Source organism: Scyliorhinus torazame, chromosome 1, assembly GCF_047496885.1.
Source record: "Scyliorhinus torazame isolate Kashiwa2021f chromosome 1, sScyTor2.1, whole genome shotgun sequence".
Lineage (NCBI taxonomy): Eukaryota > Metazoa > Chordata > Chondrichthyes > Carcharhiniformes > Scyliorhinidae > Scyliorhinus > Scyliorhinus torazame.
Window position 1 is genome coordinate 191,474,005 of NC_092707.1, and position 26,968 is coordinate 191,500,972.

A 26,968-nucleotide genomic window follows, 5' to 3' on the forward strand; every position below is an offset into this window, starting at 1 on the left:
GTGAAGCATCTGTGCTAACCACTGTGCTACCATGCCCCCCCCTGAAATCAAGCAGCTCTTCCTCTCCAAGGCCAGTCCAGTCCGTTCAAAACTCCACATCACTTGTGAATCCTCTCACAACAGAGATATTCTATGACTGACCACACAATGCACCCTCCTATTGGATTGGTTTATTGTCACATGTACCGAGTTACAGTGAAAAGTATTGTTCTGTGTGCAGCTCAGACGGATCATTCTGTACATGAAAAGAAAATACATAATAGGGCAAACATAAAACACACAATGTAAATACATAGACACAGGCATCGTGTGAAGCCTACAAGAGTGGAGTACCATGCTCTGGTACTGTTTTGACCCAATGCGTCTTTCAGACCTCCACATGGCGATGTGTTATAAGAACATAAGAACTAGGAACAGGAGTAGGCCATCTGGCCCCTCGAGCCTGCTCCGCCATTCAGTGAGATCATGGCTGATCTTTGTGGACTCAGCTCCACTCTCCGGCCCGTACACCATATCCCCGAATCCCTTTATTCTTTAGAAAGGCACCTATCTTTTTCTTAAAAACGTTTAAAGAAGGAGCCTCAACTGCTTCACTGGGCAAGGAATTCCAGAGATTCACAACCCTTTGGGTAAAGAAGTTCCTCCTACACTCCGTCCTAAATCTACCTCCCCTTATTTTGAGGCTATGCCCCCTAGTTCTGCTTTCCCTGACCAGTGGAAACAACCTGCCCGCATCAATCCTATCTATTCCCTTCATAATTTTATATGTCGCAATAAGATCCCCCCCGCATCCTACTAAACTCCAATGAGTACAGTCCCAGTCTACTCAACCTCTCGTCATAATCTAATCCCCTCAACTCTTTGATCAACCTAGTGAATCTCCTCTGCACACCCTCCAGTGCCAATATGTACTTTCTCAGGAAAGGAGACCAAAACTGAATACAATATTCCAGATGCGGCCTCACCAACACCCTATACAATTGCAGCATAACCTCACTAGTCTTGAACTCCATCCCTCTAGCAATGAAAGACAAAACTCGATTAGCCTTCTTAATCACCTGTTGCACCTGCACGCCAACGTTTTGCGACTCGTGCACCAGCACACCCAGGTCCCTCTGCACAGCAGCATGTTTTAACATCTTACCGTTTAAATAATAATCCATTCTGCTGTTATTCCTCCCAAAATGGATAGCCTCACACTTGGCAACATTGAATTATTTCTGCCAGACCCTAGCCCATTCACTTAACCTATCCAAATCCTTCTGCAGACTTCCGGTATCCTCTGCACTTTTTGCTTTACCACTCATCTTAGTGTCGTCTGCAAACTTTCACACATTGCACTTGGTCCCCAACTCCAAATCGTCTATGTAAATTGTGAACAACTGCGGGCCCAACACTGATCCTTGAGGGACCCCACTAGTTACAGGTTGCCAACCAGAGAAACACCCATTTATCCCCACTCTCTGCTTTCTGTTAGTTAACCAATCCTCTACCCTGTTAGATGTAATGCATGCTATTCTACAGTAGGTGGCGGTTTAATTGAGGTAATATGCTGTCCAGTCTGACAGGTGGCAGTGTAATATGCCCTTCAGTCCTCTAGGTGGCGGTGTGCTGGATGTAATATATTCTCTGGTCCTCTTGGTGGCAGTGTGTTGCATGTAATGCACTCTCCAGTCCTCTAGGTGGCGGTGTGCTGGATATAATACACCCTCCAAACCTCTAGGTGGTGGTGTGTTGGGTATAATGCACCCTCCAATCCTCTAGGTGGCGGTGTGCTGGATATAATACACTCTCCAAACCGCTAGGTGGCGGTGTGCTGGTTATAATGCACCCTCCAGTCCTCGAGGTGGCGGTGTGCTGGGTGTACTACACCCTCCAATCCTCCTGGTGGCGGTGTGTTGGGTATAATATACCCTCCAATCCTCTAGATGGCGGTGCGTTGGGTATAAATACACCCTCCAAATTGAGCGCCCGCCCCTTACAGCGCCCTCCGCCCAACCGGTGGCTGGAGGTCCGCTGATGCCCCTCCCGCCTGCGGCCTGAAGAAGCGGTTTGAACTGGGGCTCTTCTCGCTCGCCGCCTCCAATATGGCGATGCACAACAAGGCGCAGACCCCGCAGATTCCGGACACCCGGCGGGAGCTGGCCGAGCTGGTGAAGAGGAAGCAGGAGCTGGCGGTATGTCAGCGCCGAGGAGGAGGGGATTCCCAGGCTCCGAAACAGCCAGTCGGCGGGAAGGAGCGGGTACCGCCGGGGGGAGGAGGCGGCGCAGGAAAGGCCGGCGAGAGCCTGGGCCTGAGGAGCTGATCCCCGCAGTGAGCGGGCGGCCCGGGCCCTGAGGCACCGGTTAAAGTGGGTGTCAGCACTGTCGGCCGATTCAAGGGCAGGTTTGGAGTCTCACGCAGCCTGTTGACATGGGGGCTCTTGGTCACAGGCCGATCACCCTGAGCCAGTGACCACTTCAGGCAGTGGGCAGTGGAGCTGGGCTTTCTCCCTCACTGCTGCTCTCCGTCTGACTGGCAGCCTGGCCACTCACTGGGTCAGCAACAAACTGATGGAGGGGAACCAGACTGAGTTACAGGAGTGAGGTTCACAAATTTGTTATTCAATCCTCTCCTCAGTAACTGCACATGTTGGTGTATGATCCCTGTTCTTATTGTCACCTTATTAAAGGATGTATCTCATAGTAATAACAATCAATAATCTTTATGAGTGTCACAAGTAGGCTTACAATTAACACTGCAAAGAAGTTACTGTGAAAATCACCTAGTCGCCTGTTCGGGTACACAGAAGGAGGATTCAGAATGTCCAATTCACCTAAAGCATGTCTTTCGGGACTTGGAGGAAACTGGAGCACCCGGAGGAAACCCACACGGAGAACGTGCAGACTCCGCCGCACAGATAATGACCCAAGCTGGAAATCGAACTCGGGTCCCTGGTGCTGTGAAGCAACAGTGCTAATCTCTGTGTTACCGTGCTGCCCAGTAGTGTGAACAGTTGTGCAACCTGTCACCACAGAGCACTGACAGCTAATCTAAGCTGCCCCAACTTTGTCCATTCAAGGCCATTTTGTCCAAAACGGCTTTGTCTTTCCGGGTTTTCTTGAGCAGTGTAGGAAGAATTGAGTTCACCCTGCTTTTCGACAGATGTAGCTCCCAATTCTCCCTCCCCAAAACTTCCATATTACCAACCGTGGCTTACCAAATCATCAATAAACCCTGGGAACCTCTCCAGCATTGGACTAGCAAGTCTGCACCAGTGTTGACTCTGTACTTTCATTGCTTGTTGCAACAATTAGAACTACTTGCTCACTTTTACCCCCCTGCATACAAGGAGGATAGTGACTAATTGGCCATTAAAAAGTTGAAAAGCAGAGGTTTGGGGCCTTGCCAGGTAGACAGCAAGTATTTCTTTTTAAAAAATAAATTTAGAGTACCCAAATTTTTTTTTCCAATTGAGGGACAATTTAGCGTGGCCAACCTACCTAACCTGCACATCTTTGGTTGTGGGGGTGAAACCCACGCAGACATGGGGAGAATGTGCAAACTCCACACGGACAGTGACCCAGGGCCGGGATTCGAACCTGGGTCCTCAGCGCCGCAGTCCCAGTGCTAACCACTGTGCCACATGCCGCCCTTTAGACAGCAAGTATGAGCACCAGAGTTAGCAGTACAAGTTGTGATAAACGTTTGGGTGCATATACACAATCTCCTGACCACAGCAAGCGCATGACCATCCAACACCTGATTGAGCTGCCAGCTGGATAATCATCTATTTCTGTGGAACACGATTCTGTTTGGCACTTAGCTCGGTTCTCATCCCCAAGTAATACCTGACAACAGCACTCCTCCATTATTTGTGCATTAGCTAAGCAACTGTTATTTGCCCCAATAGACATGGGAACAGGAGTAGTCCATTCCGTCCCTGCAATCTGCTCCAACACTTCATTAGATCATGGCTTATCTGTGCCTCAACTCCATTTACGCAACGTGGTTCCGTATTCCTAGTTAACTTTAACTTAAGCAAACAGATCAGCCTCATCTGGAAGGCTTTGTTTGCCCAGCAACCACAGACATTTGTGAAAGACACCAATTTGTGTGTGTAACAAATGCCTCCTAATTTCACTCAAACGGTCCCTTTTTTTTTTCACTCCATCACCAATCCCGCTCTCTATGCTATCAAATTCTTCAATTATTTTAACCATCTCAGTTTGATTGATCTTCTATGCGCAAAGGAACATGAACCAGATTTATGCAGCCTGTCCTCAATTTAACCCTCTAAACCCTGGTACTCTTATTAAATATGGCAAAGGCTATGGGTCCTGACAGCCTTCCAGCAATAGGATGAAGACTTGTGCTCCAGAAGTAGCTGCATCCCTAGCTAAGCTGTTCCAATACAACTACCATACTGGTGTCAACCCAACAGTGTGGAAAATGGCTTGGGTATGTCCAGTCCACAAACAGCAGGACAAATCCAGGCAACTGTCTCCCCATCAATCTACTCTTGATCAGCAACAAAGTGGCAGAAGGGGTCATCGACAGCACTATGAAGCTGCACCTACTAAGCAATAACCTGCTCACTTTATTCTGCCAGGGCCACTCCTGATCTCATTACTACAGCTTTAGTCCAAATGTGGACAAGAGAGTTGAACTCGAGGAGAGAACGTCTTCCTTTGACTTGAAGGCAGCATTTGACGGACCGTGGCATCAAGAAGCCCCAGCAAAACTGAAGTCAATGGGATTCGAGGAAAACACTTTACTGGTCACTTCACTCGTTGGAGTTATACCCAGCACAAAGGAAGTGGTTCTATTTGTTGGAGGTCAATCATCTCAGTCCCGGAATATTGCAGCAGGAATTTCTCTGGCACAACTTCAGGAGTGTCCTAGGTGCAATCATCTTCAACAATGACCTTCCTGGGGGGCAGCACGTTGGCGTAGTGAGTTAGCCCTGCTGCCTCACGGCGCTGAGGTCCCAGGTTCAATCCCATCTCTGGGTCACTGTCCGTGTGGAGTTTGCACATTCTCCCCGTGTTTGCGTGGGTTTCACCCCCACAACCCAAAGATGTGCAGGGTAGGTGGATTGGCCACGCTAAATTGCCCCTTAATTGGAAAAAATGAATTGGGCACTCTAAATTTAATAAAAAAAATCAATGACTTTCCTTCCATCACAAAATCAGAAATGATGATCCAGGATGTTCACCACTATTCGCGACTCCTCGAATGCTGAAGCAGTCTGTGCCCATTTGCAGCAAGACCTGGATAATATCCAGGCCTGGGCTGACAAGTGCCAAACTAACCTTTGTGCTACACAAGAGCCAGGCAGTATTCATCTCAAACAAGACAATCTAGCCATCACTTCTTGAAATTCAGTGGCACTACCATTGCTGAATCCTCTACTATCAACATGCTGGAGGTTGCCATTGACCAGAAACTGACCTGGACTAGCCACATAAATACTGTGGCTTCAAGGGAACGTCAGAGGCTGGGAATTCTGCCGATACTCACTTCCTGACTCCCCAAAGTCTGTCCACCATCTCCAAGGCATAAGTCAGTAGTGTGATAGGATCCTTCCCAGTTGCCTGGATGAGTGCAGCTCTAACAACACTAAAAACGCGCAACACCATCCAGGGCAAAGCAGCTGTTCAAAGCTTGATTAGTACCCCATCCAGCACCACCGCATTCACACCCTCCATCAGTGATGTATTGTGGCAGCAGCGTGTACCCTACACCAGATGCACTGCAGAAACTTACCAAGGCTCCTTCGACAGCACCTTCCAAACCCGCGGCCTCCACAACCTTGAAGGATAAGGGCAGCAGGTACATGGGAACACCACCACCTGCAAGTTCCCTTCCAAGCCAGTCACTGTCCTGACTTGGAAATACATCACCATTCCTTCACTGATGCTGGATTAAAATCATGGAATTTTCCTGATAAGCCTGGGGTGGCCCTAGACCATGAAGACTGCAGTGGTTCAAGAAGGTGGATCCCCACCACACCAAGGATAATTCAGGATGGGCAATAAATGTTGGCCTAACCGGTGACGCCTACATTCTCTGAAAAGAATAAAAATAAGGCATCTGTGCTGCACCTTTTCCAAGGCTTAAATATCATTTATCCGGTGTGGGTAACGTGTTAACCGCGTTGAGATTCTTCATATCCAAATGTTATACCGGGTTTGGTCCGTTAATCGGAATCTGAGTGAGTGACTTTGACAAAGATGTATATTTGCAACATGTCTGACTTTCCCATCCAGGCTGCTTAGTGATGGATTTGTGTAGCTCTTCATCTAATATTCTCTGTTATGCAATATATATTTGCAGGAGCAAAGAGTTTAAGAGGTGGAGTGAGAATTTAGATTGTTACTGCTTGTTTTTTGGGTGCTTCAAATGTCCTTACCGCTCTAAAACGGCATCCATGGCACATGCAGACACTTTGGCCAATCATAACCAGGCACCATCTTGGTGGTAGCATTAATTGAACTATATGCTATTAGATTCCAATCCAATGTCCAGCTGTTTGTTGTGTGACCATAGGCAGCAAATTGTCAGCTTCAAGTTGACTTGGATATGCATCAACTATATATGCACCATAAAGATAAACCTCTGGGTCACTGGACATCAAGGGCTTTTTGCATGATTTCATTGCACAGCCAGCGTACACGTGTACAGCATCCACGCGATGAAAGCTGTACTGCCACACTAAATGTGACAGAACAGACCATTAGAGCATGGGAACAACACTTCTGCCACCTGGACCATTTATGGAGTCCAGAATGGATGTCAAGATTCACTGTCATCTGAATTCTGCAGAACCTTGCTGTTATGAACAGATAGCCCTGTTATGAACAGATAGCCCTTGCCAGCAGCAAGCACCTCAGGAGGAAGAGGAGGAGGCAATGTAAATAGCCCCTTTCTGCTTGGGCTGACTCTGATGAACTGATCTTGGGTGTGATACCAGGAAACCAATTTCCCATTTGCCAACAGTCCCATACCTCACCTTCCCTCAGTTACTGACAATTACACCATCAATTTGAACACAAGAATAAAAGGCAACACAAACATTCCAAATCAAATTTATAAAGCAAATTTAGGGCAGCACGGTAGCATAGTGATTAGCACAATTGTTTCACAGCTCCAGGGTCCCAGGTTCAATTCCTGGCTTGGCTCACTGTGTGGAGTCTGCACGTTCTCCCCGTGTGTGCGTGGGTATCCTCCGGGTGCTCCGGTTTCCTCCCATAGTCCAAAGATGTGCAGGTTAGGTGGATTGGCCATGCTAAATTGCCCTTAGTGTCCAAAATTGCCCTGAGTGTTGGGTGGGGTTACTGGGTTATGGGGATAGGATACTCTTTCCAAGAGCCAGTGCAGACTCGATGGGCCGAATGGCCTCCCTCTGCACTGTAAATTCTGTGAATCATGCTACATTGCGTACAAAAGTCAACTGATCACCCTTGTGCATTCCCTTTGTGCCTGCCAGGTGCCTTTACCTGTCCACCTCGTCATCCAGTGCCTGTGGCATAACTGACTTTCGGTGCAGGAGATTGCAGATTGCCTTGGAAGGCAACCTGAGCAGCTCTGGACCTCGAGCCTAGCTGCAGACTGCACCATCTAGTATGGGAAGTAGTAGTATAGGCTGGTTGACTGCCAATATTCTTGCTGTTGCTTGAGTGACAGCTAAGGGAGGAATCTAGGGCAGAGCCTCAGCAGTTCTAGAAATCTGTTGGGAGGGCAGTTTGCTGCACTGCACAACTATGATGATGTCAGCATGTGCTTGTATGGCAGGAAGCTGACCTTGGACACAACAGCCTGAGCCTCCATTGCAACAGTTAGATGTTGAGTGATTCCTGCTGGTGCTGGAATTGAAACTGCAACATTGGCCAATGGATACTACAACATGTTTCAATCCACTAGGGATAGACCTCGCTCCCTACCAACCAGTGTCTTGATCTGAAAATTTCCATCTTGTTATTCAATCCTTCCAAGGCCTTGCATCTGCCATGGCTCTGTAAATCTCCTTCAGCCCGAAGTCCCTCCCAGATTTGGTGGTGGCTAAGCATTCAGCCACTTGAGCTCTGGAATTCACTTCCTTAACCGTTCTCTTTCCTCCTTTCATTTATTCCTTAAAATCCATCTCTCTGGTTAGCTGGTGTAATATCCCTTTATGTGGCTCAGTGTCAGATCTGTAAAGCACCTTGAGATGCTTTATTACTGTAAAGATACAATATAGATACAAGTTCTCATGTGCAAATCACATCCAATCAGAAATGATGGGCTCCAAACTCTGCAAAGCCCTGTATCAATGGTGCTGAACTCCTTCATGCTCCTTGACATTGATTGCAGGCCTGCCAATGCACCAAGTTCATCCATCATCGTTCTTCTGTGCACTGCTCCAATGAAGTCCTCACCTCAGTCCTTTGCAGCAGAATCCATGTGTGACCTCACCTGCTGGTGAGCTGGCACTGGTGCCATCCTTGCCCTGGCTCTTACTGCATGTCACTTGTGCCCAATGCCTCATCCATGTGTGGATCCCACCTCGACTGGTAGCTGTGAGAATGAAATCAATCTTCATTGTCGTTCTATTCTTACTGTTTTTGCATTGACGTGCTTCACCTTTTGCGTATCTGAAAAAAGAAAGCTAATTTGTACAGTTATGGTGCAGGGCAAGATGGGAAAGTAGGAGGTGCATGCTTGCACCATCTACAGCTTGTAAATCAGAAGAGAGTGTGGAATTATGGACAGATGGGATGTGAGGAGGATTGGGTTATGAGCTCTGTGGCTCTTTCAATAATGATCAATATCTCTTCCATGGTGTTCAGGATTTTCCGGTCCTGCTGCTTCCAGTTACGTGCCACATTGTGCCGTAAGAGAAGCGGAAGAGGGTCTGTGAGTTAGGTCCAATCTGTTGGCTCATGTTGCCATGATTGAAGAACTGGCAGTGTGTACAAGCTGGATGATGTGGGTGGGCGGCTTGCAGCAGTGTTAGTGTGTGAGAGTGAGGTGAAGTTTTGAATGTTTTGTGTGAATTGTAATTGATAGAGATTGTTGGTAGTGAGAGATGATTTGCACAAAGCGAAGCTGCTGGTACAATTGCTGGATATGACATTTGAGGATATGTTCACTGACTTTAACCACTCCTGTGAATTTTCAGTAGCACTGCATTCAGGTCCTTGGGGATTAACTTGTTGCATTGAACTCCACAGCTATCTGTCTTTGACGTCTTGGGGGATGCAGTTCTTGGCCCCCTGTGGGTTCACGCCATCTGTCCCCCTCCATCGAAATCTCCAGTGAAGCCCTCTGTCGCCTCTTGTACCATGTCTTATTCTTTGTGGTCAGATTCTCTTCAGTCGTGACACCTGGCCCAGCCACGGTGCACTCCCCCTTAAGCATTGCAGCGCTCGCCACTCTCAATATTGACTCCCTCTGATGGGTCCAGCCAGTGCACAAAACGGTTAGCATTGGTTACGAGTAGAGATCGTTCAAAGAACGGGCAGCATGACGTTTACATCCAGCTCGTATTTCAATGGGTACTGGCTAATTGTGCATCCCTATCCCTATGCTCATTATCGGAAACTCCGGTTTATCCATTGAATTATTTCATGGTAGAAAATACTTATTTTTCTTTTGAGTTCTTTATATTGATTTTTTTTTGTTGTCCATATGATTGTTTGAAATGATAAACTTGTCAACACTTCACAGCAGATCGTTTTTCTTCCACAATTATTTTACAAATATACTTGTAACTTCCCCTTTTCACAGGAGACTTTGGCAAACTTGGAGCGGCAGATCTATGCTTTTGAAGGCAGTTATTTGGAAGATACCCAGATGTACGGGAATATAATTCGTGGATGGGATCGTTACTTAACCAATCAGAAGTATGTGTAACAGTGAGCGCTCTTGTAGTTGGAGCTTTCAAAGTGGCAAACATTGGCAAATCTTCAAATCTGATTCTGAAAATCCTGCATAAATTCACATGTAGACAGTTCTGTATATACAAAACTTTTTTTTTAATTTCTCAATTAAGGGGCCATTTAGCTTGGCCAATCCACCTACCCTGCACATCTTTTTGGTTGTGAGGGTGAGACCCACGCAGGCATGGGAGAATGTGCAAACTCCACGTGGACAGTGATTGAACCCAGGTCCTTGGTGCTGTGAGGCAGCAGTGCTAACTACTGCGCCACCGTGCAGCCCTTACAAAACATTTGTAATGAGTTCTCTCGGATAGTCTTTCCAATAGCTCAGTTAATAAAAACACCTCCGAGTGCAGTGATGGGCAATCTAGGCAACCTAATGAGTGGGCCGCATGAGTGACACTCCTTCATCTCAGTGGGCCGCAAGATTGAATTTGGGCGCATAAACTAACCATAACCCCACGTATAGGATTAAATCCATTTAATTTTTGGTTTCTATAAATTTAGAATACCCAATTCATTTTTTCCAATTAAGGCGCAATTTAGCGAGTCTAATCCACCTACCCTGCACATCTTTTGGGTTGTGGGGGTGAAACCCACGCAAACATGGGGAGAATGTGCAAACTCCACACGGACAGTGACCCAGAGCCGGGAATAAACCTGGGACCTCGGTGCCTTGAGGCCGCAGTGCTAACCACTGCGCCACCGTGCCGCCCTAGATTAAATATATTTAATACACAATTTCACAACCAGTTAGAGAAAGTGCTTAACCATTCATATATTAATAGAACTGTCATCGACTTCAAATGGTAAGAACAAAAAGATTGACGCTTTGATTGGATGCAGAGGAAGCGCAGGACTCTCACAGCCATTGTTGTGTGTAATCAGCATGCACCTCACCATTGCCCTTGCTTTATGTGCTTATCACTTTAGTCATGCTGGTCCGAAAAAAAGCTGTGGACGAAAACCAGCGGAATCTGGCAACCATGCGTGGGCAATGGTCGACAAAATGTCTTGTGGGCCGCACTCCAAACCCTGATGCGTCGCCTGTGGCCCACGGGCCGCAGGTGGCCCACCCCTGCCCTCGTGTCTAACCGAATCATGAAAGTCTCTGGGTCGATCCCTGAGGGTAGCACAGTGGTTAGCATTGTGGCTTCACAGCATTAGAGTCCCAGGTTCGATTCCCAGCTGGGTCACTGTCTGTGCAGAGTCTGCACGTTCTCCCCATGTCTGCGTGGGTTTCCTCCGGGTGCTCAGGTTTCCTCCCGCAAGTCCCGAAAGACATGCTGTTAGGTAATTTGGACATTCTGAATTCTCCCTCTGTGTATCCGAACAGGTGCTGGAATGTGGCGACTAGGGGCTTTTCACAGAAACTTCATTGCAATGTAAGCCAACTTAGAGCATAGAACATAGAACAGCACAGTACAGGCCCTTCAGCCCACAATGTTGTGCCGACCATTTATCCTAATCTAAGATCAACCTAACCTACACCCGTTCAATTTACTGCTGTCCATGTGCCTGTCTAAGAGTTGCATAAATGGCCCTAATGACTCCAACTCCACCACCTCTGCTGGCAGTGCATTCCACACACCCACCACTCTCTGTGTAAAGAACCTACCTCTGACATCGCCCCTATACCTTCCTCCATTCTTTTTTAAATTATGTCCCCTCGTGACAGCCATTTCCATCCTGGGGAATAGTCTCTGGCTATCCACTCTATCCATGCCTCTCATCACCTTGTACACTTCTATCAAGTCACCTCTCTGCCTTCTTCACTCCAGTGGGAAAAGCCCTAGCTCCCTCAACCTTTCTTCATACGATATGCCTTCCAGTCCAGGCAGCATCCTGGTAAATCTCCTCTGTACCCTCTCCAAAGCATCCACACCCTTCCTATAATGCGGTGACCAGAACTGGACACAATATTGCAAATGTGGTCTAACCATGGTTTTATAAAGCTGCAGCAAAACCTCGCGGCTCTTAAAGATTATTAATCTGTGTCACGTGAGCTCACCTCAAGCTGGGCTGCCAATGTTGGCCTGCCATCTCTGCATGAATGCCTTGAAATCAAATACCAGGGAAGGGGCAGCATAGTAGCATAGTGGATAGCACAGTTGCTTCACAGCTCCAGGGTCCCAGGTTCGATTCCCGGCTTGGGTCACTGTGTGGAGTCTGCACGTGCTCCCCGTGTCTGCGTGGATTTCCTCCGGGTGCTCCGGTTTCCTCCCACAGTCCAAAGATGTGCGGGATTGGCCATGCTAAATTTCCCTTAATGTCCAAAAAAGGTTGAGTGGGGGTTACTGGGTTACAGGGATAGGGTAGACACATGGGCTTGAGTAGGGTGCTCTTTGTAAGGGCTGGTGCAGACTTGATGGGCCGAATGACCTCCTTCTGCACTGTAAATTCCATGATTCTATGATCATCATTCAGCGGCTGTTGCTGGAATTTAAGTGTATATGTGTGGATGTTGGGTGAGGACAGAATTGGGCTTGACAGATATTACCATAGTTGGACAATTTGCCAATACTGCTTGAGCTGGTATCCAAAGAATGGCTATTGGATGACACTAGAGGACAGTGGGAACTGTGGAATTGTAAAATTAAAATAAAGTTGCCATAGTCCCAGATGACCATAGGTTGCTTTCCCCTTTGAGGGGAGCACTGACTGGAGGCAATTCACCACACCACAGGCAAGGAACAAGGTTGAGAAGGTGACGGGACCCTCATGAGTAACCTCACCCTGTACGGGAATTGAACCAACGCATTCAGCATCACGAACCAGCTGTCCAGCCGAATTGTACCCAAGTAGTAAGCATTTGTGAGAGAAGGGTGAAGTGCAGGGTGAGAAGCATTGATTGTTTGTTGTCCGGGCTCTGCCAATATCATACTGAAAGAATCAGGCAATTAGGCAGCAGAGGTTGCTGGCTCATTAATTAAGGGAGTCAGAGAGGGTGTGGGATTTGTGTGAAGACCAGTTTATACTGTTGGGAATTTTGTCCACAAACTAATGGTAGCACTGTGTTCTAAATATTGGTTAATTTACACCAAATTGTTTGCAGCAATACATTACAACCATGCAGAAAGTATTTTAAATTGGCTTTATGGTTGATCTTTTATCTGAAAGTTATACGAAGTGAGGAATAAAAATCTTTGCAAAGGGCAAGAACAGTCATTTTCTTTCTCCCTGCTTGACTCACTTCATCCTGTGCAAGCGATACTGGAGTAAAGTGGACAGCACCTTACTCCTGGAGGTCTGCCAGTGCTTCTGTGTGACTAGTTACACAGATGACAAAGGGTGACTTACCCTTTGATCTTTCTCCATCCCTGTTATCAGATACCTGGGCTGTACCTAACATCTTTCCTCATTAGAGAAGCGTCAATCACGGCATCAGCACAGGAGGAGCTGTGTACTATTGAATGGGAAATGCTTGGGTACTTCACCTATTAATAACTGTGTTGTGTTTCAGAAATACCAACAGTAAGAATGATCGAAGGAACAGGAAGTTTAAAGAAGCCGAGCGTCTCTTTAGCAAGTCCTCTGTTACTTCAGTGGCAGTGAGTAAAATAACTGTGCCTGATTATAGAATACTTATAGCTTGCATGCAGTTTTTAAGTGCAGTGTGTTTAACAGTGATTTAACTTCTCTTATAGGCAGTGAGTGCTTTGACTGGTGTCCAAGACCAGATGGTAGAAAAACGTAAGTTTTAAAAATAAATACCATTTCTGCTGAGCTTAATGTAGATGTTTCCACATAAAAATGTCTTTGAGTGGGCAAGGAATTTGCAGTTTGGTTGGGGTTGTACTGGGGCATTCTTTTCTGAAGTTTTAACGGGTGAGAGAGGTGGAGAAGAGCAAAAATGCTTATAATAACTTTGTTGAAGAGGGTTCTGCCATGTTATGCATGAAATTAATCACATGTGACACCTTCATTTCTTGAAAGCGATTTTAATTGTACAAGTATTTTTTGTTTTACTGTTTTCATTACTGTGTCAGTGAAATCAAAACTCCTACACTCTTGCTGTTACCAGTTGATTGGAAAAATAATATTGAAAACATTGCAAAAGTTATAATGGTACCAATAGTACAGCATATCCATCCTGGCTCACAGAATTATAGTATAGTTATTGGGCGGGATTTACCAGCCATCCCGCTATGCGCTTTTCGGCACGGAGGCAGCCCGCCAGTGGGATCTACCGACCCCGCCGTTGACAGGAAAACCCGTGCACCGACGTGGGAACGGAATTCCCGCACTGGACTCAGTCCGCAGCCGCCACGCCGGGTTCACGAAAATAAAAAGGATAAGTGTTGCATGCCATCGGAAGCTCAGCCCATTGGGGAGGGCCTCGGGTGTTTTCCCGAGGCTGTCCCGACGGTGTGTGGCGTACTCTGCGAGTAGCCGTTTTCAAGGGGTCGGAGCATTGCAAACGCGGCACCGCCCCCCTGATTTCGGAGCAAACGGTGATTCTCCGGTGGATCGCCAAACGCAATTTCAGCTTTGGCGACCAAAGAATCCTGCCCTCGGTGTATGTATATACCTTTATAAATTAAAGCTTTGCAGCAATAATTTTTAACTTGGATAATTAAAGGTTATTGCTGCATATGCAGTTTGTTGGCTGTGCTTCTCACACTTAGTGCTGGGGTGCTTTGAGGAACTGTGCTGGGATAGGCAAACCTTTTCAAATGTGCCATATCATGTGTGTGAAATGTATTAGGTGAACCAGGCAGTGGGACAGAAAGCGACAATTCGCCAGACTTCCAGAATCAGGAGAACGAGCTGAACCAGGAGGACACCGAGGAACTGGACGGGTCACACCTGCAGGGAGTGAAGCCACAGAAAGCAGCCTCTTCCACATCATCCGGCAGCCACCACGGGAGCCACAAGAAACGGAAAAACAAAAATCGACACAGGTAATTTTGTGAAGAAACAGGTCACGCCACCCCCCCTCCCCACCATGAAAGTAAATTAACAACTTGTCAGTAATGGTGAACTTTGAGTTAAATGCGGCAGCACTTTCTTTTTTTGCTGTATGTTTATGGGGCATTGCTCCCTGTACATTAACTGTGCTGCACACTGCTCTGTTGCTTTTGAATTAAAATGAATGACTTTATAATTCCATGTAATAATTCTTGTGAAAAACATTCATTATTTTCAAGAACCTGTACCTATTGAGTGAAAAAGAGCAGCTTTTGGATATATTCATTTCTCCATTAAGTTCATCAAAGTGCCACTGGTCTCTTGCCTTTTTGTTTATAAACTTAGTATTCCAAAAAGTTTGAGACTTTGGTTTGGATAACTGGTATGTTAACTTGTGTTGCTTTCTTTCTTCTTTTATGCTGCCATCCAGCCCATCTGGCATGTTTGATTATGACTTTGAGTAAGTTTGCTTTCTATCAGTATACATACTGTGCCTTTTCCAGTATTCTCCTGTACTGTGATGTGTAGACTAGACTCTCTGGAAGTACTTAGTACCTTTTGCCAGTAGCTGCTGTAAGTTGAATATTTGCTTATGCATATAATTAAAAATTGGTGTTGATTATCAAATGCTAAATTCAATTTGTGCTTAGAATATGTTCTTAACAGAAAGATGCAGTCGCTGTGAAACAAACAACTTCATGAATTTTCAATTAAATCAGACAAATAATTTTCAGGCAACAAAGCGCTGTGTACGCATATAAGCTTTTGTGTGTGTGTAATGGTCGCTGCTGGCAAACCAGGCATCCGCCCAACCATGTTGAGTTCAAGGTATAACTCCAGTCTTGTTGGCTGCCCTTTGCACTTCACATCAGTAATGTAATAAAAGTACAGCATTGATTCGTAATCCTGCAATTCTGAATTTCTGCCACAAGAGACCCTCAACAGGTTAGGTAAAAAGATTTTCAAATAGCAAACAGATGACTACCATTCAACAGTTTGCAAGGCAGGCAGAACTTGATAAAACTCCACAGGTTCTCGAATATAACGCTAAGATCTCTTCCAACATTTGTTATCAAAGCTCAACACCTTTCAGTACTCCCGAGTTAATTCTCAGAGTGCAAAGTGACTTAAAAAAAACTATAGATGTTTTGTGGATACTGAAGAATTTGATTACTAATGTCACATTTTTTGTCACTTATTTTAGTTTAAAAAAAACAAAGATTATATGAAGTTTAGAAATAGTGGGTTTACATCAGATTAAGTGGATCAGCACAAAATTACTGTTCGCCGTCATGCATTTACAGTTGTCATCAGCTGCCATCACTTTTAATGGACTTGTTAATGAGAAGGATGGGAATCAAAGATATTCTGAGATGAGATCTAAAAGACTGGAGCTGCTAGAGATAGAGAGGGGGTGATTTAGCAAGTCACCATTTTGAAACACTACAGAAAGGTGTTACCAGTCTCATGGGTTTGCACACTGCTCACCCTTTGAATCAAATCTCGCCCAGTCCAATGAAACGGTAATATCCTTTCTCCATCAGCAGGAAGTAAAATGTAGTTGAGCCAATCTTAACCCATTTCCTGATAAATACTTGTTCACAGCCCATAATGTGTCACCCAGATGAGTATTAATCTTGGAACCATAAAAATCTCCTGTTTCACATTGGGGCACATAAATTTCAATTTTGGAAGCAGCGATGCTGAAATGTTTTTCAATGTCTGTTTGTACAAGGTTCCTTGAAGTGTTGGTAAGTTGAGCAGTGGGAAGTTTTTTTTGTTAGTTAATGGGATGTGGGCATCGCTGACAAGACCAGTATTTATTACTCAACCCTGAATTACTCTTGAGAAGGTGGCAATGAGTAGCTTTCTTGAACAGTTACTGGCCGCATGGCATAGGTGCTCTCCCACAGTGCTGTTAGGTAGGAAAATAAAACAAGCAATTGGGGAACGGTGACTACATAATCTTCATTTACTTAGTGAAGACATTTAAATAATCTCTGCAGCTGAAGTGGTTTGATTGTTTTGCTGCTGCTGTTCCATGTCATTAGATGGTGAATTTTGTGACTTTAAATAAGCTACAGCTGGTCTCTAAGGTCTAATTCTTCTGTTTAAACCACAGGATTGATATCAAGCTGAATAAAAAACCAAGAACTGTGAGTATGACTTATTGTAACTTATTTTCTTGCTGTACTTTTTACAATATTATGGAGTAACTATTGAGTTAGTGAAATAAAAACAAAATGCTGGAAAAACTCCGCCAGTCTGGCGGTATTTGTGGAGAGAGAAACAATTGGCTTTTCTCTGTTTCTCTCTCCCAAAAATGCTGTCAGACCTGCTGCATTTTTCCAACACTAATTTCCAGCATTTTGCTTTTATTTCAATCGAGTCAGATAGAACCACTATGGGCAGCACGGTAACATAGTGGTTAGCACAGCTGCTTCACAGCTCCAGGGTCCCAGGTTCGATTCCCTGCTGGGTCACTGTCTGTGCGGAGTCTGCACGTTCTCCCCGTGTCTACGTGGGTTTCCTCCGGGTGCTCCGGTTTCCTCCCACGGTCCAAAGATGTGCAGGTTAGGTGGATTGGCCATGCTAAATTGCCCTTCGTGTCCAAAAAAATGTTAAATGGGGTTACGGGGATAGGGTAGATACGTGGGCTTCAGTAGGGTGCTCTTTGTAAGGACCGCTGCAGACTCGATGGGCCGAATGGCCTCCTTTGTACTATAAATTCTATCAAAAAAAGAAATTATGTGAGAACGGCTTGGTGCAGTTGAAGAATGATGCTTGACTGTACCGATTGTATTTTAAGACCAGAAGAGCTAACCTCAAAAGCTGTTGTAATGGGGAGACCTGTCTTTCTGTCACGTTAAGCAAAGAAAAAGACATTTTATATAGAAAACCTCTTTGCAACAGGTCTCTGTGACCAGCAGAGTGGAAAATATGTTCTATTGAATTGGTGAGTTCAATACCCCTCTCTGGAAGGAAAGAATAAGTTTCATGGTTATTGTTTCAATGTGCTGTCCCATATAAACTGCATTGCACAAAGTAGTGAGTGTTATTTTACATGTCATAGTTTAAACATGTTAACATAATTAATGTTATGCCCAGACTTTTATTGTGTGAATTAAAAATAGCAAATACACAGGTGAGATTTTCTTGCTTTAACACTAAAATGTAAATTGGGTCATTATAGAAAGGATCTAATTCCGAGTATATTTAATAAAATTGTATATCTAATTATGAAACTAATCTTCAGTTTAGTAATATAAATCCAGTTTTGATGATTTTTCTTCATCTTTCAACAGTACTTCATTTTAAATTTGTTGAACCTAATTCTGGTCTGCACATAAGTACTTTGTGACACAATTGTGATGTAATGTGACTTTTTTAAATTTATACAGGATTACTAAAGAGTCTTTTGCCAGTTACAATTGTCAAGATCAGGGTTTCAAGGACATGGACATACAGCAGCATTAAAACCAGTTTGCTCCAGACGTTCGCAGTAATTTTTTTTACAGGACCTGATACTACAGCAAAGCAACTGTGCCTGATCCTGGTGTTTGAGGCCACCTTGCATCTTTCCATGCTGCATTTGACCTGTGTTCAATTGAATGTCGTCGTATGGTTACGGTCCAATAGTTTGTTTATTTATACAAGCACAGCACGCACTGGGTTTTATAGTCAGTTGGGTTGGAGGGGGGCGAGGTGGAATTAATTGGTCGCTTTTAAGTCTGTTGTGACTCTGACCATTTGATGTTACCAGTGGCATCACGTGAGATATTCTACATAAAATGTGAAGTGTTTTTCATTTGCTAAAGTTCGATTTTAGATCTCTTGTTGGAACTTCCTGAAATAGTGATGCCATCACAGTTTCACTTTTTGAGTATGAATGGCAATTTTTTTTTCCTTGCCCTGAACTTCATTTAAAACGTTTTCTTCTGTGCTGGATTGGTGTCTTGATGGATTTGATATGCAAGCAGAATGCACTCAATTGGTGTCAAAGCCTGGTGCAGTTCTGGGAGAAAGTGAGTGTGTGTAAAGATCAGAAGGCTGTAATCTCCAAATATTTCTAAATGGACTCAATGGAGTTAGATTTAATAGCAACATGTGGTTTTATTTTTTGAACCCATTATATTTTGTTGTGCTTTTATTATTGTATGTATAAATATTACCTTTTAATTTGTACAATTATGAATTGTTTTTTGGATAAATGGCTTTATTATTTTTTTTAAGAGGAAAAATGGATTTGTGACCATTTTGTATTAAAAACAATTAACTATAATTATCTGTAAGAGTTATTGAACAGACCTGTTTTTAAGCAAAATACACCAATATCAGCCAAGGTGAGGTACATCTGACATTTTATATGAACTCTAATATTAAAGCACAACTGAAGTTTTGCAACTTTACACAGTCCAAAAGTTCAATGTTTTTAACCTTGAGTAGTCTCGAGAACTGGTGTCAGCCTTGGCATAATGTCAGCACCCTCACTTCTTGAATTTGAAGGTCAAGCATTCAAGCACCACTTCAAGACTTGAGTATATCAACGAGGTGATGCTTTAGTGCGGTACTGAAGGAGCTCTGCATTATAAAAGCTACCGTCTTTTAGATGAAACATACCGAGATGCTGGTGTGCTATTTGGGTAGATGTAAAACAACCCATAGTTGCAAGAGAAGGGGAATTCTCCCAGTGCCCTTACCAATATTCATCCTTTAATCAGTGCCACCAAAGTAGCGTAAATGGTTCCATTGCTGTTGCTGTTAGTGCATCCTCGCTGCATGCAAGTTGTCCACTGGGTTTGCCTGCATAAATAGTGATTACATTCTAAATTAATTCTTTGACTCTGCTTTGCAGTGTGCTGTAAAATCAAGTTTGTTAACTCCTTTAACCTGCAGAGCATAGAATTGTTTTCAGTTTGACATCATCATCACTAAATGGTTATCTGTTGCTTGCCTGTGTCGGGGGCAGTGATTTTCTTCAAGAATCAAAGGATTTGTGTAGCAATGCACTGCTTCAATAGCAACTAGCCCTCCTGAAAAATGAAAATGAAAATCGCTTATTGTCACAAGTAGGCTTCAAATGAAGTTACTGTGAAAAGCCCCTAGTCGCCACATACCAGCGCCTGTTCGGGGAGGCTGTTACGGGAATTGAACCGTGCTGCTGGCCTGCCTTGGTCTGCTTTCAAAGCCAGCGATTTAGCCCTGTGCTAAACAGCCTCTAAAAATTGCTCATTGTCACAAGTAGGCTTCAAATGAAGTTATTGTGAAAAGCCCCTAGTCGCCACATTCCGGCGCCTGTTTGGGGAGGCTGATACGGGAATTGAACCATGCTGCTGGCCTGCGTTGGTCTGCTTTCAAAACCAGCGATTTAGCCCTGTGCCACACAAGTGCCAGTGCCACACAAGTGCCTGTACATATTGTCTAATACACAGAGCTTTGCTGTTGAATGAAGTGGCTCTTTTAAAAAAAATATCACAGGGTTGGAATGCTTTACAAGATTAACCTGCAGGAGAAGAACCAAATGCTTTACCAGTGTTATTTGTACCTTATTTGTGCAATTCACTCTAACCTCTATTTAGGCTACAGGTGGATAGTAAGGGAAATTAATTTCTTTTTCTGCAAAGTCTTATGCCTTTGGTGAAAACAGGTTGACTCACATGATTAAATTGCATGATTTGGATTGAAAATGCATCTTGTTCGAATTATTAAGGATAGTCGCTCTGCTACACAGGAACACATATAGTCAGCATCTGTGTGTGTTACAGTAGACGGTTCTGATTTATAGTGGGTGGATTGGTGTTGAGATGACTTGTCTACAATGTTTGGTGGACAGTAGAACCAAAAAGGTTATTGAAAACAAAACAGGAAATCTGAGTTCCATTCAGAATCATATCACTTAACAACTGATTGAATCTGCTTTAAGACCTGATGTGGCTGAAATCAGCAGAGTGTTTTAAAATGCACAAGTTTTAGGTAAGAACTTAGTTGAATTGGTCAAAATACTCTGCATTTATTTGTAGAACTTTCAATGCCAGATGGTTGGCACCTTTTTGCTCAGTGCAGGCTACTTACTGCCCATGCTAAGTGGGAATGGTGAATTCCTACTTAAACATTCCCTTCAATACACCAGCGATTGCACTTCAAATGTACTTTGTCGGTCTTGAAATACTTTGGGTCGTCCTGAGGTCATGAAAGATGAGATATAAATCCTGATTCTTACTTTGTAATTTTCTCCGTTAATTCAGAGCTTTCAGGAATACTTTGAACAGTACTGTGCGCTATTTACTGTATCATGTAATGCCAGAGTTCCAAGTAATTTCTGTGAGGAAATATTGACAGTGTTCAGAGAACTGTGCTTAAATATATTGACCAAATTATTTCATTAAATTTTTTTTTTCCATGTAGGGCGGAATCTTCATATATTTCTTTCAGAGTGTCAGGCTCAAAACTGGGTTTACGTGTAGTTCTCCAATTGCACAGACCAGTTTTCACTCCAGATTTTGAGACTCTTTAAAGAAAGTAAAACAAGTGGGTATGGTTTATTCCGTCACCCTGGCAGGGCGGGGCCTGATTGTGCCGGCACTCGACGTCACAGAGATCAGGGTGCCATCATTAAAGGGGTGCCCTGATCAGAACTGAAGTTTAACTCTTGCCTCTGGTGGGGGAGGAATTGGGGCTTGTGACACCTCGCCCATCATTGGGGGCTTCCTCTCCCACCATCGCGGAAGTATCGCCAGTGCCTGAAAGTTCCACCCGCTCCAACACACATAAATGGAACCAACCCCCCCCCCCACAATTGGCCTCTCTCAAGGGCCTGCCCCAACACTCCTCCCAGCACAGGGTGAACTGCTGGCAATGGGCACGGAAAATCGGGAAACTCAATTCTCTCTGGATTTTCTGCCCGTGTCACTGTTCTCTCCATGACAGTGATCGAGGGCTGAAAATCACTCCTGTAGTTTATTGCATTGCGCTTTCTAGGCTTATTTGTTATTTTTAAGCAGAATGCCTCTTTGTTCCACACAAACCAGAATAAATGTGAAGATTGTGAAAAGAATGATAATAATGTGGATAGTATCTTCTCTAACTGTGATTATACAAAATGAAATTTGCTTGCCTTGTATTCAGTTACACATTTTCATTTAAACAAATGAGAGATTATGGCACTTAACCTGTGCATAAATGTGTATACAGCCGGGTGCTAATGGTACAGGTATCCCCACAGCTACAGAATCCATCAGCAGTTGGTGACCAAAGATTAATTGAGAGGTGGGTGATGTCATTGGTTATGTTGATTATTTACAGTGTTACTCCTGTTTGCCACATCATTATCACCATAATTTGTTCTTTTCTATATCTACATAAGCATGTGTATACCTAGCAGTTATACTACCAGTTCATGTCAGAATGTGCTGCAGTTCTACAATGTTTCTACTACGTTTTGTGCAATGTTGTAACTACCGAGTGTGCAATAGTAAATGTGTTCCGAAGTATTTCTATCGAAAAAGAAAAAGACTTGCATTTATTTAGTCCCTTTCATGACCTCTGGATGTCCCATTTCAAGTGTAGTCACTTGTATTGTAGGGAACACGCATATGATAATAACAAGATAATTTGTTTTAATTATATCAGTTGAGTGATAAGTATTGTCCAGGACACCAGTGAAAACTTCCCTGCTCCTCTTCGAAGTAGTGCCTTAGATCTCAGTACTGAAGTGGAGTGCCAGAATAGATTACGTGCTATGTTTTTTCATGAATCATTCACCTGACTTCTCAAAGCCTGTCCACCATTTACAAGGCACACCTCAGGAGTGTGGTGGAATACTCTCCATTTAACCTGGATGAGTGCAGCTCCTAAACACTCAAAAGCTCAACACCACCCAGGATAAAGCAGCGCTCATGATTGGTACTCTATCTGCCAATGACAGTGTCAGCAATGTGTGTCATCTACAAGGTGCACTGCAGCAACTCACCAAGGCTCCTTCAATAGCACTGTCTAAACTTGTGACCTCTACCACCTAGAAGGACAAGGGCAGCAGACACATGGGAACACCACCACCTGCAAGTTCCCATCCAAGCCACAGACATCCTGACTTGGAACTACAACGCTGTTGTTTCACTGTTGCTGGGTCAAAACCCTGGGTGCACCACATGGACTGCAGCGGTTCAAGAAGGCAGCGCACCACCACCTTCTCGATGGATATTAAGGATGGGTAATAAGGGCTGGCCCAGTCAGGGACGTCCACATCCCTTGAAAGAATGAAGAAAATTAAACTGCCGATTGAACTCATGACCTGATTGAGACAGTGACTACCACTGGACTATAATCAGCACAATGTATATGCATTTCCCACAAGAATGTGTGAAATTGAATTTTGTTCCAACAGATTTCAAAAATTAATTCTTGGACACCTTTGTTTATCCCAGTTTAGAACTAGTTTTGTACTGGACTATATCGTTAAGCTTAAATTCAGGTCCTGATTTGCTTGTAATTAGTTCAACAACCCCCCCCCCCCCTCCCAATAGTAAACTATAAATCATCTATGTTATGTATATTGAGTGGCGAATCATAGACTTTAAATGTCCATGTCACTGTTTTTAAACAGGAATTAACACGAGAAAATTCACCATTAAATGTAATTTGATTGAAAACAGCAGGATTGTAGTTACTGCGTTGCACTTAAAGTGCCCTAGTTAGTCTGGCTGAATTATAGAATCATAGAAATGTTACAGCACGGAAGGAGGCCATTCGGCTCATCTTGTCCATGCCAGTCCGAGGACACCCAGGTGCTCTTTCTAATCCCATCTTCCTGCACCCGATCCATAGCCCTGTATCTAACAGCGCTTAAGGTGCAGATCAAGGTACTTTTAATAGAGTTTTAGGATCTCTGCCTCCACTACCAACCTGGGACAGTGAATTCCAGACTTCCAATACCTTCTGTAAACAAATGTTCTTTCTCGTGTCCTCTACACCTTCTGCCACTTGTGTCTATGTCCCCTGGTTCGAGAATTCTCAATCAAGGGAACCAATTTTACTCTGTCCACTCTATCTCTTCCCCTAAAAATTTGGAAACCTCAATTAAGTCACCCCTCACCCTTCTTTGTTCCGAGGAAAATAACCCCAACCTATCCAATCTCTCCTCGTAGCTACATTTTTCAAGGCCTATCAACATTCTTGTAAACCTCCTCTACACTCCAGAGCAATTACATTCTTCCTGTGATGTGGTGACCAGAACTGCACACAATGCTCCTGTTGTGGCCTCACCAGTGTTTTATACAATTCCAACATTATATTCTAACTTTTATATTCTACACTTCTGCCGTTGAAGGAGAGCATTCCATATACTTTCTTGACAACCTTGCCTACTTGAATTGCTGCCTGTAGGGACCTGTGTACTTGTACACCAATCTATTACTTTACCCCTTCTTAAAACAGATTTCTGCAGCATTCAGTTCTGTCAATGATGGAATATGTTAGCAGTTTTCAGAAACTGACCATGTTCGGTTAATTCACTGTTTCCCACATTCAGTCACCTCTCAGGTGCTCGGAGAGTGAGTCCCACCACCAGGTCCAGAATAGCAGAAAGTGTGTGTGAGGAGAAAATTCTTCAGAGTTGTTTTGATCTGGAAGGCTTTATGTGACAGTGTGGAGTAAATTACCATTGTAACTTTCTGAAGGCTTTGTGATTGAAGAGGGCTAAATTGTAGGGTTAGGGGAAAACGGCAAGGGTGTGGACTAAATTGGGCAGTTCAAAAAACAGGTTGAATGGCCTGTGCTGTACAATTCTATGATTTTTTCAAAAAATGTATTTTTATTAAGGTTTTTTAACAACACAATTTTCCCCCCTTACAAACAATAACCCCCCCCCACGTAACAAAATAACGCAAATTCTCCCTGAGCAAGATATGTACATGGCAAGATGGTATATTTACATAGCTTTATATACTGGCTCTTGGCCGCGCGTTCCATTTCTCCCCCCCCCCCCCTTTCATGCCATCTCCCGCTCGTCCATCCCCTCCATCCCCTCAAACAGTCTCTCGTTCCCCCCCCCACCCCCACCCCACCCCCGGTTGCTGCTGCTGCTGACCGAACTTCCTCTAACGCTCCGCGAGGTATTCTAGGAACGGTTGCCACCGCCTGTAAAACCCCTGTGCAGACCCTCAAAGCAAACTTAATTCTCTCCAATTTTATGAACCCCGCCATGTCGTTTATCCAGGCCTCCAGGCTAGGGGGCTTCGCCTCCTTCCACAAGAGCAAGACCCTTCGCCGGGCTACTAGGGGCGCAAAGGCCAGAATTCCGGCCTCTTTCGCTTCCTGCACTCCCGGCTTGTCCACTACTCCAAATATTGCTAGCCCCCAGCTTGGCTTGACCCGGACTTTCACCACCTGGGATATTACTCCCGCCACTCCTCTCCAGAACCCCTCCAATGCCGGGCATGACCAAAACATATGGACATGTTTCGCCGGGCCCCCTGAATATCTTTCACATCTATCCTCTACTCCAAAGAACCTACTCGGTCTCGCCCTCGTCAAATGCGCTCTGTGAACCAGCTTAAATTGTATCAGACTGAGCCTGGCACACGAGGAAGAGGTATTAACCCTACCTAGGGCATCAGCCCATAGCCCTCCTCAATCTCCTCCCCCAGCTCCTCCTCCCATTTACCTTTCAGTTCTTCTACTAGCGCTTCCCCCTCTTCTTTCATCTCTTGGTATATTTCCGACATCTTGCCCTCCCCGACCCATACCCCCGAGATCACCCTATCTTGAACTTCTTGTGCCGGGAGCAACGGAAATTCCCTCACCTGTTGCCTCACAAAAGCCCTCACCTGCATATATCTAAATGCGTTTCCCGGGGGTAACTCAAATTTCTCCTCCAATGCCCCTAGGCTCGCAAATGTCCTGTCAATGAACAGGTCCCCCATTCTTCTAATCCCCGCCCGATGCCAGCCTTGGAACCCCCCGTCCACCTTCCCCGGGACAAACCATTCTTGTGGTCCCGGGCTTGTGGTGTGTTTTGTCGGTGAGAGCGGCAGCGGTGCCATTACCAACGCCCCCAGGCTCGTTCCTTTACAGGACACCATCTCCATCCTCTTCCATGCCGCCCCCTCTCCCGCCATGACCCACTTGCGGATCATCGCCATGTTTGCTGCCCAGTAGTAACTCTCTAGGTTTGGCAAAGCCAACCCTCCTCGGTCCCTGTTGCGTTCCAAGAACCCTCTTCTAACCCTCGGTGTCTTATTTGCCCACACATACCCCATAATACTCGTACCTACTTTCTTGAAAAAGCCCTTGGTGATCACGATGGGGAGGCACTGAAACACGAACAAAAACCTCGGGAGGACCACCATTTTGACCGACTGCACCCTACCCGCCAGCGAGAGCAGGAGCATGTCCCATCTTTTAAAATCCTCCTCCATTTGTTCCACCAACCTCGTCAGATTCAGTTTATGTAGGGCCCCCCAACTTCTGGCCACCTGTATCCCCAGATACCGAAAACTCCTCTCCGCCCTCCTCAGCGGTAGGTCCCCTATCCCTCTTTCTTGGTCCCCTGCCTGTAACACAAAAAGCTCACTCTTCCCTACATTAAGCTTGTAGCCCGAGAACTCCCCAAACTCCTTCAGAGTCTGCATGACCTCCACCATCCCCTCTATTGGGTCTGCCACGTATAGCAGCAGGTCATCCGCGTATAGCGATACCCGATGCTCCTCTCCCCCACGGACTATCCTCCTCCATTTCTTGGACTCCCTAAGTGATATGGCCAAGGGTTCGATTGCCAGTGCAAACAACAGGGGGGACAGGGGGCACCCCTGCCTCGTCCCTCGGTACAGTCGAAAGTACTCCGACCTCCGCCGGTTCGTCACTACACTCACCACCGGGGCGCTATAAAGGAGCTTAACCCATCTAATAAACCCTCCCCCGAACCCAAACCTGCGCAATACCTCCCAGAGGTACTCCCACTCTACTCGGTCAAAGGCTTTTTCCGCGTCCATAGCTGCCACTATCTCCGCCTCTCCCTCCTCCGATGTCATCATTATCACGTTCAAGAGCCGCCGCACATTGGTATTTAACTGCCTGCCCTTTACAAATCCCGTCTGGTCCTCATGAATCACCCCCGGGACACAGTCCTCAATCCTCGTGGCCAGCACTTTTGCCAATA

General features: G+C 45.0%; 1 protein-coding gene across 2 annotated transcripts; it reads left to right on the forward strand.

Annotated features, from left to right (window-relative positions):
* The first annotated feature begins 1,999 nt into the window (after positions 1-1,999).
* meaf6 (MYST/Esa1-associated factor 6) lies at positions 2,000-19,096 on the forward strand. Of its 2 annotated transcripts, XM_072501734.1 has the most exons (8): positions 2,000-2,177; positions 9,752-9,867; positions 13,367-13,454; positions 13,551-13,596; positions 14,612-14,807; positions 15,245-15,274; positions 16,937-16,970; positions 18,216-19,096. In XM_072501734.1, the coding sequence occupies exons 1-8, from the start codon at positions 2,088-2,090 to the stop codon at positions 18,222-18,224; spliced, it is 609 nt and encodes a 202-aa protein (XP_072357835.1). In that variant the 5' UTR covers positions 2,000-2,087; the 3' UTR covers positions 18,225-19,096. The 2 variants fall into 2 exon arrangements, with proteins under 2 accessions (XP_072357835.1, XP_072357838.1); XM_072501737.1 differs by lacking the exon at positions 15,245-15,274.
* The last annotated feature ends 7,872 nt before the right edge of the window (positions 19,097-26,968 follow it).

Bases quoted from the DNA above. Each gene is read 5' to 3' on its own strand.
- meaf6 (XM_072501734.1), top strand. From the start codon at position 2,088: ATGGCGATGCACAACAAGGCGCAGACCCCGCAGATTCCGGACACCCGG. The intron at 13,597-14,611 runs GTAAGTTTTAAA...GAAATGTATTAG, and splicing joins AGACCAGATGGTAGAAAAAC to GTGAACCAGGCAGTGGGACA. The intron at 14,808-15,244 runs GTAATTTTGTGA...GCTGCCATCCAG, and splicing joins AAAAACAAAAATCGACACAG to CCCATCTGGCATGTTTGATT.